Consider the following 17319-nt stretch of genomic DNA (forward strand, 5'->3'; position numbering starts at 1 on the left):
TGGCTAACCATAGGATGCTAGTGCTAGCATGTTAGCTCATTCTCAATGACAAAACACTGCTACACACTAGTTCACACACTATTTCACCACAATCTACAAAATAACGACTTTCATGTTCCTGTTCTGCAGGTATTCCTCGTTTAGAAGACATCTCCCTGCTAATTTTGCTTAAAATTTTCAATATGCTCACTGCGGATCTTATTTCCCTGCACTACACCTTGAAAACATCATAATAGGCGGAGGCCGGCCTGACGTCAACAGGTCAGAGGTTTTGTGGTTCTGTTTATCAAAACTTCATCCTGTTATATGGCGCAATCATTCGTAAATTTGGGAGATCTCGTGGGTCCTCGTGATTTGAGCTGTCTGTTATGGCTGCAGCCATTCCGCAACAAATCCAGACCTGGTAAGGACGGTGGAGCATGGAGCCGACACGCAGTAGAGCCATTTCTCAGTTGGTGGAAATCAGAGGTAATGTCTGGCTTTGTGAGACAAGCATCTAGCAAAATTGTTGGATGCTGCGGTCTCATTGTACGTTCACACCGCCACCGACTTGAGCTGCAAAAAAGCTCAAGCCGCCCCGCCAAGGACGCTTGTCAAAAAGTACGGGGAAGCTTTGTGACGCTTTAGCCGCTCTGACGTGGCGGCGTTCGTACAGCGCAATTGGTCAAATCTGTGTTGTGAGCAACTGAATTGCATTCCCGCTTTCGTAAATATTTCGCGCTTGTCCTCTATGTGTATCATTGGATAATTATGGATCCTCGCGAAGTAGTTTTGTTTGGTGCTGCTGCTGTATTGTATTTGCGGAGAAGACGTCGTATTCGGAGATTTTGGGTTCACGACACCCTCCAGGACCGTTATCAATTCGTAGAATATCACAGGCTGGTGCAGCAACTGCGGCTTGATGACGAGAGGTTCGGACAAATGTTTTGGTAGGAACCAGGAATCAGTCAGCGTGAAGGGCGTCTATATTCCCATTGGCGGCTGGCGTTAGCCGCTGCTTGCCGCTGAACCGCGTCATAGCTCATTACCATAAAGTTGAAAAATTTCAACTTTCTGATTGACGCTCAACACGCTCAATACGCTCAAAACGCGACGCCGACAGATTTGCCGCTCCTTGCAACTGAGAGAAGCCGGCTTCCATTGAAAATTAATGACTTCCGGTATCTTTAGACGCTCAAGTCGGTGGCGGTGTGAACGTACGGTCAGCCTGGCAACCTCTTGGAACTGGAACTTAAAGTCTTCGGAGGAAAGGCCAAGGGAAACAACTATCTCCAGTATTTTTAATTTGGACTGCAGTAACAAATTTAAACGCTAGCTGTCATTATTACATATTTGACCTCTAATATTTTATCATTTGGTTTGAAACTCAACAGCATGGATTTTAACAGACTTTACTCCTCTGCTCTGAGCGGTTGCTAAAGAGCTGCAAATCAGTGCCAACTGAATACTTATTAAGAGAGCAGTTTATTCTTGTTGACGGTTTGCATTCTCAAGGTCATAATGAAAATTCACTGTAGATTGTTGTTTTGAAAAAATGAAAATGAAAGCTGACAAATGTGAAATAAAAAAGATTAATGGGCCGAGAAAAAAAAATCTGCTGTGTATTTGTAGAGATGAACATCTGGTCACATTACAGCCAATTATATTTCACTGCTATTCGTTGCATGCTTATCTCACTTAATCATAGTGTCGTTGCTCAGTTGTGGATGGAATGAGCATTTACAGTAGTGTTTATTACCTTTTCCAAGGGCCTTTTCACATCTAAAATTCCAAACCAAGGTTTATGTTTTTGTTACATTATATACATTTAATCCGGATAGCTTTGGTTTCACATGTAGACAGGTTTTCACATCCTCTTGTATCCTGTCTCTGGTGCCAATGTTTTCAGACTGCCGCTGTCCCCCACAGCAACTGTAGGCCTACTTGGTTATTAAGGAGCTACAGGATTTATTCAGTGACAAACCAAAACTTACACTGTACTATACATCTACTGCCACTTAAAAGCTCTGCTCCAATAGCTGACAGCTGTCTGCTCTGAACGCATTCACTGTCACTCTCTCCCATGTGCACACTAAGCACTAAGCTGTTCCTTAAAGGAGATCCCTGGTCTCATAACATGACAATAGCCAACCAAAACATCCTGTATTGAGCCCGTCCGAAATTCCAAACCATCCAAAAAATGCTTTGAAAATTAAAAACCGGTTAGAGCCAATTTTGGCTTTTTGAACATTTTCATAGGTTGTTATACTTGCACTCAGTCATGGACAAATTTAATGTGCGTTAAACTACCATTTGGCATTTTCATTGATTTTTAAACTGAAAGACTGTCTAGAACATGTCAAGGTGGCTCTTTTTACTATCCTCGACAAACCAAATTGAACGTGTTAATAGTCCTTCACAAGTCACAGATTTGGGTCAAACATCCCATAATGCTTCAGGCCAGGCGATAAGTAGGTGGCACAAATTATTAAAGGACCTTTGTAAGTGTCTCTAAAGTGGGCAGCACAAGGTTTGGTACAGGAGGTTTTGAGGAGGGCAGTCAATTGTTACATGATGTGCTGAAATTTGGGCTTACGGTTCCCTTTCTCCAGTTTGGACATTTTGTGATTTCTTACATGATTCAAACCTGGCATTTCCCTTTTTGAGAAAAATAATTATGGGAACAGGGAACAAACTTTCTGAGGAACACAGATGGCTTTACTGCACATCTACATCAAATATGTGTGAATGGAAAGCTCCTTCTTTAATCTGGGATTTGTTGATTATGTGTGACATTTATGTGTACTTTATAGGACAATGTATGCCATAACTGCAGCTGGGCAGCATCACGGTTTCATAAATGTATGAATTGTAGAGACTGTGATATCTATGGTGTCCTGATTGTTGCCCTCCACAAATCTCCTGAAAACTCACTGTGGCTTGATGTCTACAGTACATTATCACAGCCAATTTATTTGTATCCTCTTAATGACTAAAAGTAACTTCTAATTTTAGCCTAAAGAAAATATTTTCAAAGTTAATAGTTGAGGTACTGTATATGTTGGAAGAGATAATCACACAGCAACTATAAGCAAATGTTTAGCTAAATTTATCCCCATGCAAGCTTGAAGAGCATTTGTGTTTCAATGTGTTGGGTCACCCAATAGAATGGACATCAAACAGAGCCATAATATCATTCAATTCAAAAATAGATTAAAGAAATCATTACTTATACAATTACAGAAAAGAATAGCCCAAAAACATATGAACATTTTAAAGATGTGCAGTGGCTTGTGGGATGTACTGTAGCAGCCTCGCTCTCTTTATGACTGGCTTGTAGCCAGTGATTCTTTATTTTATATTTAAAAAAAACTGATAACAGGTGTGTTATCAGGTTTTGATTCTTAACTAAAAGTATTCTCAAAGTATCAAAACATCTACATAAATTTATTTAGCCATTCTTGCCGGATAATCCACATCTGTAATTTTGTTTGGTGGATTGTGTTCCCAAGATACTTTTGCCAAAATGAAAAAATGGCCTTGGTTTTTGACAAATGTTGTCCTTCCTTTGATAGTATGATGAAAGACGTTACCATCTTTTCACAATAAATAGTTTCCGCTTTTTCAGCCTGAGTCAGTTTATTCTGGTCAAATTGGACTAATGAGTTGTTTATGTCCAGGTTGAGCTCTTATTTTTAAGAGTCTATTACTTACTGCAGGGGGGAACAAAATGTACATACACAGATGTTTGAGGGGCCACAGGTTGGATCATTTGTTGCAGGCAATTGTTAGATTAGAGAACATTTTTTAAGAAAGTGTTTTCCCTATAATTGTACATGCCTGGCAGGTCAGCCCAATGGGAATCCTGCCAGGCCTGATTTTTGTATTGTTAATGCCTAAAATAATGCCCAAAGTCCATTATGTTTCCCCCTACATTCATTCTGCAGTGGCACACTGCCATGTGTCCATGAACAAAGCAATCAAATCTGTCAGTGATTAGTTCACAGCCAGCAGGCTCAACTATGAAAAACAAGCACCGCTGGATTCAGTTTCTTCGTGTTTGTAGCTGAGGAAGACCAGAGATAATTTCGTTTAACAGATAGGTGATGCTGAAAGTGAAGAATTTATGTAATAATGCGTTTTGTGTGAAGTTAGCACTGCACTGGACTCCATTTTAAAATAGCCTTTTAAACTACATTGCTTTTAAGGAAATAACAAGAGTAACAGGCGAACCAGCTTTAAAAGTGACTTAATTTCTTTTTAGGCAAGTACTGTGTTGTAGATCAAATTCCTGTTGATGTGAAGAATGATTCATGTAGATTTTGTGAATTGAAAAAAAGCAGTCAACCTATAGAGAATCATGGCAAGAGATATGAAAAGTTTGTCTCAATATCCATACTTGTCTTAAAGCCAAATTTACCCTCATCACAGCGAGGGTCTTCTTTTTCACTTTTAATTTCCTCTTTATTCACGTTGCTGAAAAATGTTTTTAAACACCTAAATGGAATAAAACAATGGTCTCAGTTATTATGTGCAGGCCAAAGCTGTGCAATATGCCATTTGTTGTGGTATTTCAGTGCAGTGTCTGCAGGCATCTGCACACACAGATATGTTAGCTGCTGCCTCCCCCAGCTCATCCATCTGTCCCGACAAAGGGGGGTTGACCGTGATTCACTCGTTTGGTTTATGTTGCACTGTGGATTTGCTGACTCGAATAAAATGTGGTTAGAAATGCTGTTGACAGAGTGGTTTCATGCAGATATATTTGCTTCAACTGTTTTGTGACTAGTAAACGAATTTGCTGTTCATTCAGTATTAGATTAGATTAGATAATACTTCATTCATCCCACAATGTGGAAATTCCTTTGTGACACCAGCAGTATTTCCACAGTAAAATGCAAACCAACAAACAAGCAAACAACAGATAATGTGCAAAAAGTACCGAATTAATGTAAAGTGGCATTATATAAAAAGTATTTTAAAGTAAAGTGATGTGGCCGTAGTACGGAAAATATTGCAATGTAAGTAAGTAAGGGACATGAAATTAAATTGAGTAGAATAATATGTAATTAAATAATATAGCAAAAGTAAGTAACCATTATGTAAAAAACAAGAAAGAAAGAAAGAAAGAAAGAAAGAAAGAAAGAAAGAAAGATATATTACAGTAAGCTGGAACCTATTGCAGCATGCATTTAGCTGGAAGTACACTTGTAAACAGTGATAGAATGGTTAATTATCATATTATGTTGTTATTATTGTCACACTTACCCTTGCACATCCGGACATAAGGAGATTTCATTCCGAATCTGTACGTCTTTGGACTGTGGAAGGAAAACGGAGCACCCAGAGGATACTTCTGCAGATAGAGAACATGCTTACTTCACACAGAAAAAATATATATTCCGATTTGATTCCATGCTCTTGCTCCTGATAAGTTCCAGCTGTCTTTGTCACTGAGGCATCAGGTGGTCAAAGGACACACCGCTGGATCCCCAGCATCAAAGGATTTTAAAACCACCCAGGCAGAATAATGTTATTTCAGTCGGACCGTAATTAGAGTGTAATGGCTCTTTTCAACACAGCCTCTATGCCCAGACAAAAAGATATTCCACGCTGTAGGGCAGCAACTAAAGACAATCTTCACTGACAACACGTTTAACTATTTTTGATGAATCTTCAGCTCGTGTGGGTTGATGGTAAATGAGGTCATCTATCTTCCTAATCCTATGTTATGAGATTTATTTGTGCAAATCAGAAAAACCATAATACATTTTTTTGGGAAGTCAGTCCTACATCTCAGGATACTAGTTTACCCAGAACTATTTGCTTTGACTGAAACAGCCTGTCAGTAATCAGTATTCTTATCACTATTAGCTTTTGCCTTTCACAAATTGTGATCAGTGAAACAGAGGCTAAAAATGTTGTAGTTACCCTCTGAAGGCTTATAAACGAGATAAAGCACATGAGGCAAAAGATTGATTCAGATTCCTTTTTTATTTTGGAGAAAACATCAAGCCACAGTAAATGGAGGAAATAAATTGCAGTTAATTTAATTTGTCTTCATTCAACAAAAGCTTTATTGGCATTATAATGGATATATTGAATGCTAGGGGTGAGGTAATGTATTACAGCAATAGAACAACTCCTGTGAATCAAAGTGATGTGATAAGGTTAGAATGTAGTGGGTACCTGTAGGAGACAACAATAATAACAAATTGTGATATCTTTGTTGGCACTTTGACAGCCATTGACACAGGTATAAATTCATGATTCGTCCATGCATTAGGCCTATTCTTCTGCTTGATTTTAAAATCTAATCTTGAACATTGACATAAAAATAGGTCTATTAAGTCTGTTCAAAATGACTAATGACATTATACTAAAATATGGTAATTGGTGACCAATAAAACTCAATACATGCAATATCCTGTCTGTCTGTAATAAAAAGTGCCTCTAGGCAGCGGAAAAATGTTACTGGAGAAATACTACTTTGGATTTTATGTGAACTAATGAAATAGAAAATGCTGTTTTGCAATGCAACATCACCCATCTTTTTATGAGGCTGTTTAAACTGGCATTACCCTACATCCCATTTTTCATATTCAGCAGCATGAGTCTGTTTGTTATCAAAAAGTGGCCGCGGATGTTGTGCCCTTCAGAGGAGGATTGTGAAAGAAAAAAAACACAATGGCCTTTGGAAAAAAAGTACATAGAACTTTTGACTAAACTTTCCCTGACGTCATCAGACTTGTCAGTCCATTATGAGTCCTGTTCATAGTAATACCGTGCATACTAATTAGCCATGTAGAATTACCACTGAAAAGGGAGGAGGGACTGGTTTGCTTCAGCCAGCAGCTAATTTTACAAGAAGTTGCCAAATTTTGAGATATGTTGCAAAGAGAGATAAACTACAGGACAGAGAAGAAAGGTTACATCTGAATATAACTGGAGAAACCATAGTTTATGGTAGCATCAGTTTCTCACCAATTTAGCATTTTTTCATTTGAACCTACCTATAACTAATATTTTGTCAGCTTTTCACAATTGCAATGCCTTAAAAATCCACAAATGTAGCATGAGTCTTTTCTTTGGATGTTAAATGTTTTAAAACGCAAAGGTTTCTGAACTGATTAACTTGTTACTAACGTAATTCAAATTTAAGTTTTATCTTGTACCAGTCATTCAAAGTTTGAATGACTGTCTTGTGGGATTTGTTGGTATTTTGTTGAGAAAGAGTACCTTGAGGACCCAACAAGAGAAATTACACATTCCTTGGTAGATTTACTTTAATGTATTAATTGAATAACACCTTATACATTTATGAACTGTTAAAACCGCTGTAGAAATATATATTGTTCTGTCTCCTTAAAGCAAAAGCACGTAGTTTATGTCAAGCCCATTAGGAATTTTAGTAATGAAAACAAAACTGACGGTGCATCCACATGATACAAGCCCTCCGTGAAATAAAGGCAACACTTTGCTTTTCTTTGTGTGTTTTTTTCTTAGTTATTTAAAGAGCCTTGTTGAGCATTGTTGAGGTGCCTGAGGCCTAAGGTTGTCATTCCCAATGACTACATCTTTTATTGTTGTGCACATGACCATTAAGAAAATTAAACCTTAAACCTCAAACCTAGTGACTACCTCAAACCTAACTTCTTCTAAATTTACACACTTTGGGCAGCGAAGCTCAATGCCCACACCCACACAAGGCCACAGGAGTTAAAGGTGCTGATTAATTTGTACATTTGTCGCTGAAGGCTTATTTGACAAAGAATCAGACCAATTGCTGTAAACTGCAATGTGTTTCATAGTTTCGTTAGATCGTTCATCTCTGTTTATACTGAATCAATAAATGTGCCAAATAGAGATTTTTGTACTTTATTGTTATTGAGTCAAGACCATAATCTTTTTTGTTTTTGACCATTCTGACATTTTGCAGTAACAAGAACACAGACGCACCCTCTCACAGTTTGGGCACATTGAAATATCTCTTGATACAAAGGCAAGACAGAAATGAGCTTGACCACTTTTTTCAAAGCATAACACAACCACAACGTTTTTTTTCCATTAATACAATACTCTCTGTATATTGTCAAAACAATAAAAAGGAAACAATATACTCAGTGACCAAAGAAATGGAACTTTTGTCCATGCAGATGACCATTCATTAATTTTCCATTAGGTAACATGTTAAGGGATGACTTTGAAAAGGTGTGGTTATGGTTTGGGAATGCATAGTGGTAGACAACTTTATGAGAGACATTATCGGAGACATTGGACATTCAACTGCCAAGCACTGCATCTTTTAATCCCTTGATGCCAAAGCTCAGCTCAACAGCTTATTAGTGCAGTGCAGGTTCATAGACTCATGTACATTATGTATTCCCAAAGAAAAGAACAAACCAAGTGAATCCTTCATTGACATTTACATGAACTGTGATTATCACAGTATTGACCTTATTTTGATTAAAACATTTTCTGGATTTTTTGAACTACATCAAACATTCCAGTTTACTTAAATGTTAATCATGTGTCGCCTGATCAACAATGTGATATTGATTGTGTGATTTTCTATGAGAGAAAATAGTCATTACTGATTCAAAATGACTTCAAACACACTTTTTGAAAAGGTAGGCTGTTTGCACAATTTGAAAAGTGAGTAGGTGATTCATCATTTTAAGTGGGGGGACAGACCCGGTTCATCTTGCTCACCTGTGACTAGCAAAATCGTCCAATGAGTGACTCATGGTTCTGTACTTTTGCTGGTGTAAGAGTGTTCTTAATCTTTACCATGTACAGTATGTAGTTTACATATACACAGATAATCTCATTGTGCACTAATTGTATCATGGCCTCTGCAATTCATTGCAAAGCCTGTTTGCATTGCCAGACCTATCATCCCAATGCTGCTGAAGAGGGTCTGGCTTGTCCACACAACATTTTGAGATAGGATAAAAACATCTCCTGGTTTATTGCCATATCTCAATTGTCTATGCAGGTCATTTCCTCTGCAACGTAGCCAAATCGTGACAAAACGTAGCCCTCTTATGTGTTTGAATGGAGACAGTTCATTGAACACTGTATTTCTACTGGTCACCTCACAATCATCACGACAGAACATGAAATGGTTGCTATCTGTGAATGGTTGCTGTAAATGGTCCTGTCCATGGGTAATACAAACCAATGTGCAGTACGTGGACATCTGGTAAGCCTTTAAACACATTAATCTGTTACTCTAACTGGACTTCCTGGGTTGGGTTTCATTGTCTCACTAGTACTTAACAACAGTAAGGCAGAACATACAAAAATCTGTTAAGTTGCCATATGCATAACATAAATCTAACCTGAAATATAAACAGAAAATGCTTTTTACTTGATTTCCTATTCAGTGTATTGCATCTATTAGGCCAATTTAATATTGCAGTCCATGTATTTAAATGTTGTCACTAGGCCAATTTGTATTTCCCCAATGTGTCAGATATTTGGGGCAAAATCTGTTCAAATGTTGTTTCATTATATGAGATTGTATTCACCAGAGGCACAGCAGTTAAATGTTCTAGTAATTACATTCTCAATCCTCTTCAAATACAGCAAATTACTTCAGATTATGTGCAAATAAAATACTTATTATACCACTAAAGCAGCTAAGGAATGGCATTCACAAGCATGGGTTGATACTCAGAAATTTGACTAAACCTTGCAGATTTGTGCAGACAATAACAGAGGTAATATATATTGGTTCATATATATATATGTATATATATGTATATATATTGTGATGAATAGCCCTTCACAATTAAATAGGACACTGTATACTTCCTTACTTTTTATTAAAACCCACTGTCTTGCATCCTGTTGAAACAGCAATCATTATGTGTCCCAACAAATAGATCTTTAAAATTGTTATTTAACATTTTTTAAGAATGTGTAACTGTAGACACAAAAATTACACATGCACAAGATATTTACATGCAAACTTTACAGGTAGGAAAGGTAACAAGAGTCTTAAAATACCCATTTTTTTCACCACAGGCACCAAAAGCACAAATTCAATACATTCAATACTGGAGTGTCATACTTAACATCTTGTTTGTGCCAAATGTCCCACAAGAAATGCTTTTAATGCCATCATAAGTCTGGAGGTGTTTAGATGTCACGTCTAAAAGGTAACCCACTATTTGCAAAACTTTTGCAAGATGGTTGAGGTTAGGCATTGACCTTGAAAGGGAAAGGTTAGATGGTTGAGGTTAGGCATTGACCTTGAAAGGGATAGGTTAGATTGTTGAGCTTGAATTGTTAAGGTTAAGATAGGTCGTCACATGAGAGTTTTTCACAAATCTAGGTTTACCATGTAGACACATCCTAGATTCCACTGACTTCCTTGGCAGGGATACATCAATGCAAATGTCTGCTTAAACAGCTGTTTTAAAAAGGACTGAAATTTGTGTCAAAAATGTTTTTACATAGTTATGACAGAGTTTTGGTTTCACTGTATAGTAGGAAATGCTGAATTATACGCCTGAGTTGTGAATAGCGCTGGTAGTAAAGAGTATTGAAAGTTGGCATCAAATAATTGGACTGAAACTTGGGCTTGTTTACTGTTCGATCAGTTTTTCCTGTTCTAAATCAGAAAACCTCAGAATACATTTCTATGTAGGCAAAGTTCACGGCAGTAAGCAGTTTTGGCATATGTGGCAAAAAGAATAAACGTAAATCAGTACCAAAACTCAGCTATTGTTTTGGCTTTGATATCCAACATTTTTTAAACTAGCTGTGAGGCTATGAACAAAACAAACAGACATGACACATATCACGAGAGAATGAGTTATGATCCCAAAGAACAAGGGTGTGAGCACAGTTAGAGACTTAAAGGGTGTAAGAAAACGCTTAGCAACCATTTCTGGCATCATCTTGGAGGTCCACTGAAGAAAGTGTTATTAATTGATTATTGTAGTGTTTGTAAGTTTACTATTTTTAATAATCATTGAGAGTAATGTCTAACAATTCAGATTCTAACTCTTGTGACTTGTAAAAAGTCACATATAATAGTATTTGACCTCAGCAAGTCTCGGGTGACACCCAACTGTCACATAGGTTAAATGCTTGAGCCCTGCAACTATTTAGGATAAGTCGTAAAAAGTCCAGTTGCTTTTGACATCCTGCTTGTAGATTTGATGATTTTAGTAGACAATTTTTGATGACTTTTGTGGACGAGGTTTTGAGATTAAAGTTGTCAAATTCTTTTAGTGCTGGCTGAGCCATCTTTTTCTTCCTACAAGGGCAGCAGTGGCAGTGATCCAATCTGTATTTGTATTCTGTGTTGTATCTGCCTGTATTTACTGGCAAATCACTTGAACTTAAGTTTTTATTTCATTAGATTCTGTCTTTGTCTTTACACATACACATGTAGTTAGAGAGACAGATTGACAAAAGTTCGGTCCCCTCCTGCACAACACAGTTATATCATTTAAATCTTTATTAGTTTCCGTTGTCAGATAATGGAATGAATGTGAAATTTGATGGGGGCTCATAAATACTATGTTGACCAGTAATCAGGGGCAGCTTGGCCATCTGGCAATTTTTTGCAAATGCCAGAAGGGCCGGACAATTTTTCTTTATACTGTGTTTGATAATACAAATAAATTGACTTTACAAGCCAACTTTATCGCTTGCACAATTTCAATATGATTATAATAATAATTATATTAATAATAATAAGCATTAAGCGTTTTACCAGTCGGAAACGGTCGGCCTGGTTCCGAAATGAGCCGACCAACCCAATCAGAGGTTGCGCAGTAAAAAGCGGCTGCTGACAGGCGTGGAGCTTCGCCGGAGCTCCAACTGCTGTCTGTCCTTAAGGCCGTCTGACGGCATCAGTATTAAATTGAGACAGTTTCATTACCAGTAAAAAACGTTAATTGCAGAGTTAGTTAGTTAAAAACTGATGAAAAGATGGGGGACCAGACAGACAATATGTACAGTGTCAACAGAGAGAAACACGGATAAACCAACAGACTGACAGTGACAACAAAGATACAACATACTGTAGAGGATGACAGTTACAGTACACAAATGGCATAAATAGGCAGTATGTATCAATTTGTTATAAACTTGTCTTTAAAAAGTAGTAAGCATTGTTTGCTATTAACTTACATTAAATGTATAAAAAATATGTTACATGAGGTAATGCTTATATACTTTCACCATCTGTGCACAAATGCATTTAGTGAATGCACTTGTCCGTGGGTGGGGGTGCATGGGCATGGTAATGTGGCTGATGTGGCTACAGTGCCGAGGCTGCCCCCCCGCTAGCAGTCATTACCAAGCTGCTGAGCTGCATATGAAATCGGTGTTTTATAAAAAATACAGATTAATGACATATCTACTTTATTGACTTTTAGAATAAGTAAAACCCAATACCCTAACCCAAAATATTAAAATGTGCATCATTATCACACTGCTACTGTCAACATACACTGGAGATTTTCTATCTGATTTAACACTGTTTTTTTGACTCAGCTGGAGTGTCATAATTTGCCAATAAGGAAAAACTGATCATTAATTAGGAGACACAAACAAAATGTATTTCAAACTGCCCAGTCTCCACCACAATCATTTATTTTTGTCTGAGATTTTGCTAGGTACTCACTCTCTACACTCCAAATGAAGTTCTTGACACTATTCTCTCCTTACCTAGCTACTAAACTAAAAACTAAAAACTAAAAACTAAAAACAACATTGTCTCTTTGTAGCTGTATGTCTAAACAAACCCTCACTTGGAACAAATGTACGTTTTGCTTCTTTGAAATAACATTAATTAAGTTTAGGCGTATGTTAAGTACAGCTTTACTCCGCTCATGCAGGTGTTAAGCTTTCCAGCATGTAAGAGCAACAACATGTTGCAGAGAGTTTTCCCCAAAAAAGATTTAGCAGAACCTGGGTGCAAAGGTTAAAATGAACAGGACAGGTACAATAGCACAATGCCATTGAACAGATTGAAGAGCTAAGGACCTCCAATATGGCCACTAGAGTCTACTATGTCACTTCTAGCTTGTAACCTTCACTCACAATTTATTTTTTCTTTTACAGTTTAACATTTTTGTTATACACATTTTCAAAATTGGCTCCTGTTAAAGATGAACAGTAATAGACACCACCACCAGTAGAGATTAGTCAATCTATTAGAAGTATTTAAAATCCCTTCTGAACCAAATAGACAGTTCACACAGACAGATTCACAGCATCACGTTTTATCTAAGCTTTAGACTCAGTAACATATACTTAGAGCAGACAATACATGTTTTGGGGCCAATGCAGGCCCTCTGTTGTTTTTCCCATTTACTTAAGAGTTAACTGCACAAGACTGATCATAGAGAGATAAAAAATAAAATAACAGAAGAACAATATCTGAGATTTACATGGCACATTCATGACAGCCTCATGACATATTCATTATTTAATTAATTTTAAATTAAGCATCATTACACCCTTTTTATGTACATGTTTACAGAGCAGATTTTAGAATAAATGCCTGGATAACAGTTCCGATATTTGTAAGTGGATGGCTCACAATCAAAATCATAGTTTTCTTCTTTTCTTTGCACAAAACATTTTAAAAGACTGATTTAGAATGATAATGCAGTTATGTTTTTGGATAGAAATCATGAACTGAATTTAACATTCAATTAATTAAAAAAACACAAAAAGACAAACTGAAAAAAAAATAAAGGTTTTCTTCGTTAGGGAAACTGAGATCCTCAGTCTGCATTTTGAGAAACACCAGCCTTTAACAGGGCTCCTGGCATGATAGGCCGCCTATGGTCTCCAACATTTCAGTAATTATACCATCAATATAATCACTCTCATGCTTCCCATGCCTCATGTGCGGTGGCTTGTGAATGCTACTTGATAATATTTGTTAAAATGGCAAAATGGTCACATTCACAAGCCAGATGCTACTTTGTCTCATAATATGAAAGGAAACCAGAGGGACATATTTGAACTTTTTAGAAAGACTGAGAAGATAAAACCCATTAAGTACCTTCCGGCCAAACTGTCTTCATAGACTGGTACATTTCTACATATTTTCCTCACAAGTGTACTTTATAAAGAATTTACAAAATAGTCAAGTTCATTTCAACTATTCAATAGTAGTTATATGAAATTGCAATGTAAGTGACCTAAATAAGTGTTTAACAATTTACTTTGCAAGCCTCAGACCCATTAAAGACTGAGGCTGCGTTCACGTCAGCTAAAGGGGATCTGGCAATTTTCCGCAGGGTGGTGCGGCGGTGTGGGAGTGTCACATACATAAGTAGAATTTATTTTTCAAAATTAAAGTTTTCCATCAGGTTGTTTATAGATCTTGATGTTTCTGACCGCACATGAAGGCAGCTTTATTTCTCTGAGAAAGAGAGAGAAAAGAGAGGTTGGACTTTCTTTTTGCTAGGAAACAGGCAGCATGGTGCCCCAATGGTTAACACTGTGGCCTCACAGCCAGGCCGTTCTGTGTGGAGTTTGTATGTTCTCCTCATGTTTACGTGGGTTTCATCTGGGTGCTCCGGTTTCCACCCCCATTAAAAAACATGTATTAGGTTCTCCACTTCTCACTTCTCCCTTGAGGGATGGGTTAAATGCAAGGAATGAATTACAGTACATGTTTGTGCATGTGACCATATACATACACAAACTCTAGTTCAGTGCTTGTTTTTTGATACCCTCAATGTTTTCTTGTGGCAGCAATGGAGCTAGTGATGTATACTGTTTACTGTTCGGTACTCTCACATCGCCTAAAATCAACTGACAAATCTGATTTCTAGTTACATGTTTGGACACCGCAGCGTGATTATTTATTTATTTACTTATTTTTCAAAAGTTTAGTCTGTCTCAACTTTTTGACGCAGGCAACGTCGAAAAGTAACGACGTTCGTTTGGACGTTCGTTTTTTGCCAAGGATTTACTCTAACTATTATGTTTAAAAAGAATGGTCATGGCTTCAGAGGTAGCTGCTTATGTGATTCAATATTCAAGTTAAAAGCCTTGATACAGCATCACCCTATACAGTTTTGTTCTCTGAAATATAACTACATTTAGAGCTTTGAAGTGAACAATACACATATACTGTAGAGGGTAGATGTTCCATCTAATGTTTCAATCTACAAAGTCATTCAGTTTAAATTATTTTTGTCTAGGACTTTACTTTTGAAATCTGCTCTGCAAACATCACAGTACATTTATGTTTGATGAATATTTATAGATGTATACATAGTTTTATAAGGAGTGTCATGGAGTGTGACAGTAGCCTGTTATCAATGCAATATCCTAATTGATAAGTAATGCACCTCCAATGAGATTGTTTTCCCTTTTGTTGATCTTCCATTTTTAAAATGACACAATGTGTGACACATACATTGTGTGGCTTAAAGCTATAGTGCATAGTTTCTGTCGCCCCCATGATGAATTCGATGTAATGAAAAGAAAACTGTTGGTGCGTCCACATGAAACAGCCTTCCATGAAAAAACACGGTGGACTCTTCAGACGACGTCATTGTCTTCACTTGACTTTCTGTGTGGGAAAGTCACCGGACGACACAATTTTCTGTACATAACCAGAATGAGGTATACAGAGAGAGTTGTGTGGAGCTGATGGTCCTAATTAGCTTTGTAGCTACTCATTTGGCAATGGCTTGAATGTAGCGGACGTTCATTAATATCAAAAAGTTACACACTAAAGCTTTAAAGGTGATAAGGAAATTACTGAACAAAATGAGTATTCTCTTTTTAAATTGGTAATTAATAACTTTTGCCAACTTTTTTTTTTAGGGTATTGAAATTGCTTCGGACAAATAACACATCAACACTACAAAAACCTGCATGTTCAACTCTGCCCTGCGGCCCTTTACTTCATGTCATTACCCCTCCCTCTCCCCTTTCATGTTTTCAGCGGTCTTAAATAAATAAAGGCATAAGATGCTTAAAATAGTAATGTTTAAAAAAAGTGTCTCCTCATATAGACACTGCAGTCACACCCCCACTGCTGCAAGATGCCTTCTCCGTGTCCTCCATGACCAGGTCCTGTTCAGCAACGTGGTTAAGTCGCCTGGAAGGGTTCTTATCTAGGCTGTTAAGAGAAATGGGCTCCAAGCACGTTTGGGCATTGTTAGCTGGGAGTACAGAGTTTCCCTGCAGCCTGTGCGAGTAGGTTTTTCTCCGCTGTCCATCCGCGGTGCACAGACTGAACTTGAACACAGCTTGAAATCCTCTACGGAAATTCTCATTGAAGAAACCATAGATAATGGGGTTGACGCTGCTGTTGAAGAAGGCTAGCCAGTGGGCAAAGGGGTAAATGTAAATGTTGATTATTCTGTACTGCTGCTCTGTCAGGCTAGTATAGTCGCTCAACATCATAAGGGTCCACAGAGGTAGCCAGGACAGGATGAAAAGCAAAGCAACTATTAGAAGCATTTTAATCACCCTTTGCTTTTTCTTTGACACAGTGTGGCGGTTGTCGTTGCCTGGCTTTCCTCCCATTGGAACCGGTGTTTTGAAAAGCGTGATGCCAATCCGGCCGTACATGATAACAATGAGGGAAAGAGGAGCAAGATAGATATTTGCAAACAGGACAGTGGTGTAAATCTTCCTCATCTCCTGGTTTGGCCAATTCTCTCTGCACCAATAAAATGGGCTAGTTTTGTTGTCATAGCCCAGTAATACCCGAATGGTTTGCTCTTTGGTCACTTGAAGCATCACCCCTGAGGGACACATAATGGATATGGCCAGAACCCAGATAATGACTATTATCAAGGAAGCTGTGGATATGGTCAGCTTTTGCTTGAATGGGTAGACAATGCATCTGAATCTGGAATAAAAAGAAAGATTGGATCAGGAAAATGGATGCAGAAATCAAACCTACTTTTAAAAATAACTTTTCCGTGGAAAATAGATTGACGGCTAAAAGCATTTATTTAAAATGGTTCAACGTTGTATGATTATAGTTACCGTATTTCATGAAGTGATAAATCCAGGCTTTATTCATGTGGAGGGGCTCTCGGGGTCATGAGTATAAGGGATATGCAAACTATATACATACTGGTCAGTAGTGATGATCCGAAATGAACTGAAAATTCAGGATGCACTGGGCTGAAAAGCAAAACTGAAACCGAAAATGACTTATTTTTTTAAATAGTTTTTTTTGTATTGTTGTAATGATTTCATAATTTTTATTCGATTTCATGAATTTAATCAATCTGAATTAAAAAACTACAAACCTATAAAATTATCATACTTTTATATATATATATATATATATATATATATATATATATATATATATATATATAT

General features: G+C 37.4%; 1 protein-coding gene across 1 annotated transcript in view; it reads right to left on the bottom strand.

Moving 5' to 3' along the window:
- Nucleotides 1-15910: 15910 nt before the first annotated feature.
- Nucleotides 15911-17319, bottom strand: part of npffr2a (neuropeptide FF receptor 2a) — a 20429-nt gene continuing 19020 nt past the window's right edge. The window contains exon 4 of the mRNA XM_034871526.1: nt 15911-16837. Within this exon, the coding sequence (XP_034727417.1) occupies nt 15985-16837 (853 nt within the window). The 3' untranslated portion in view covers nt 15911-15984. The remainder of the gene's footprint in view (nt 16838-17319) is intronic.

This window comes from Etheostoma cragini, chromosome 5 (assembly GCF_013103735.1).
Source record: "Etheostoma cragini isolate CJK2018 chromosome 5, CSU_Ecrag_1.0, whole genome shotgun sequence".
Classification (NCBI taxonomy): Eukaryota; Metazoa; Chordata; class Actinopteri; order Perciformes; family Percidae; genus Etheostoma; species Etheostoma cragini.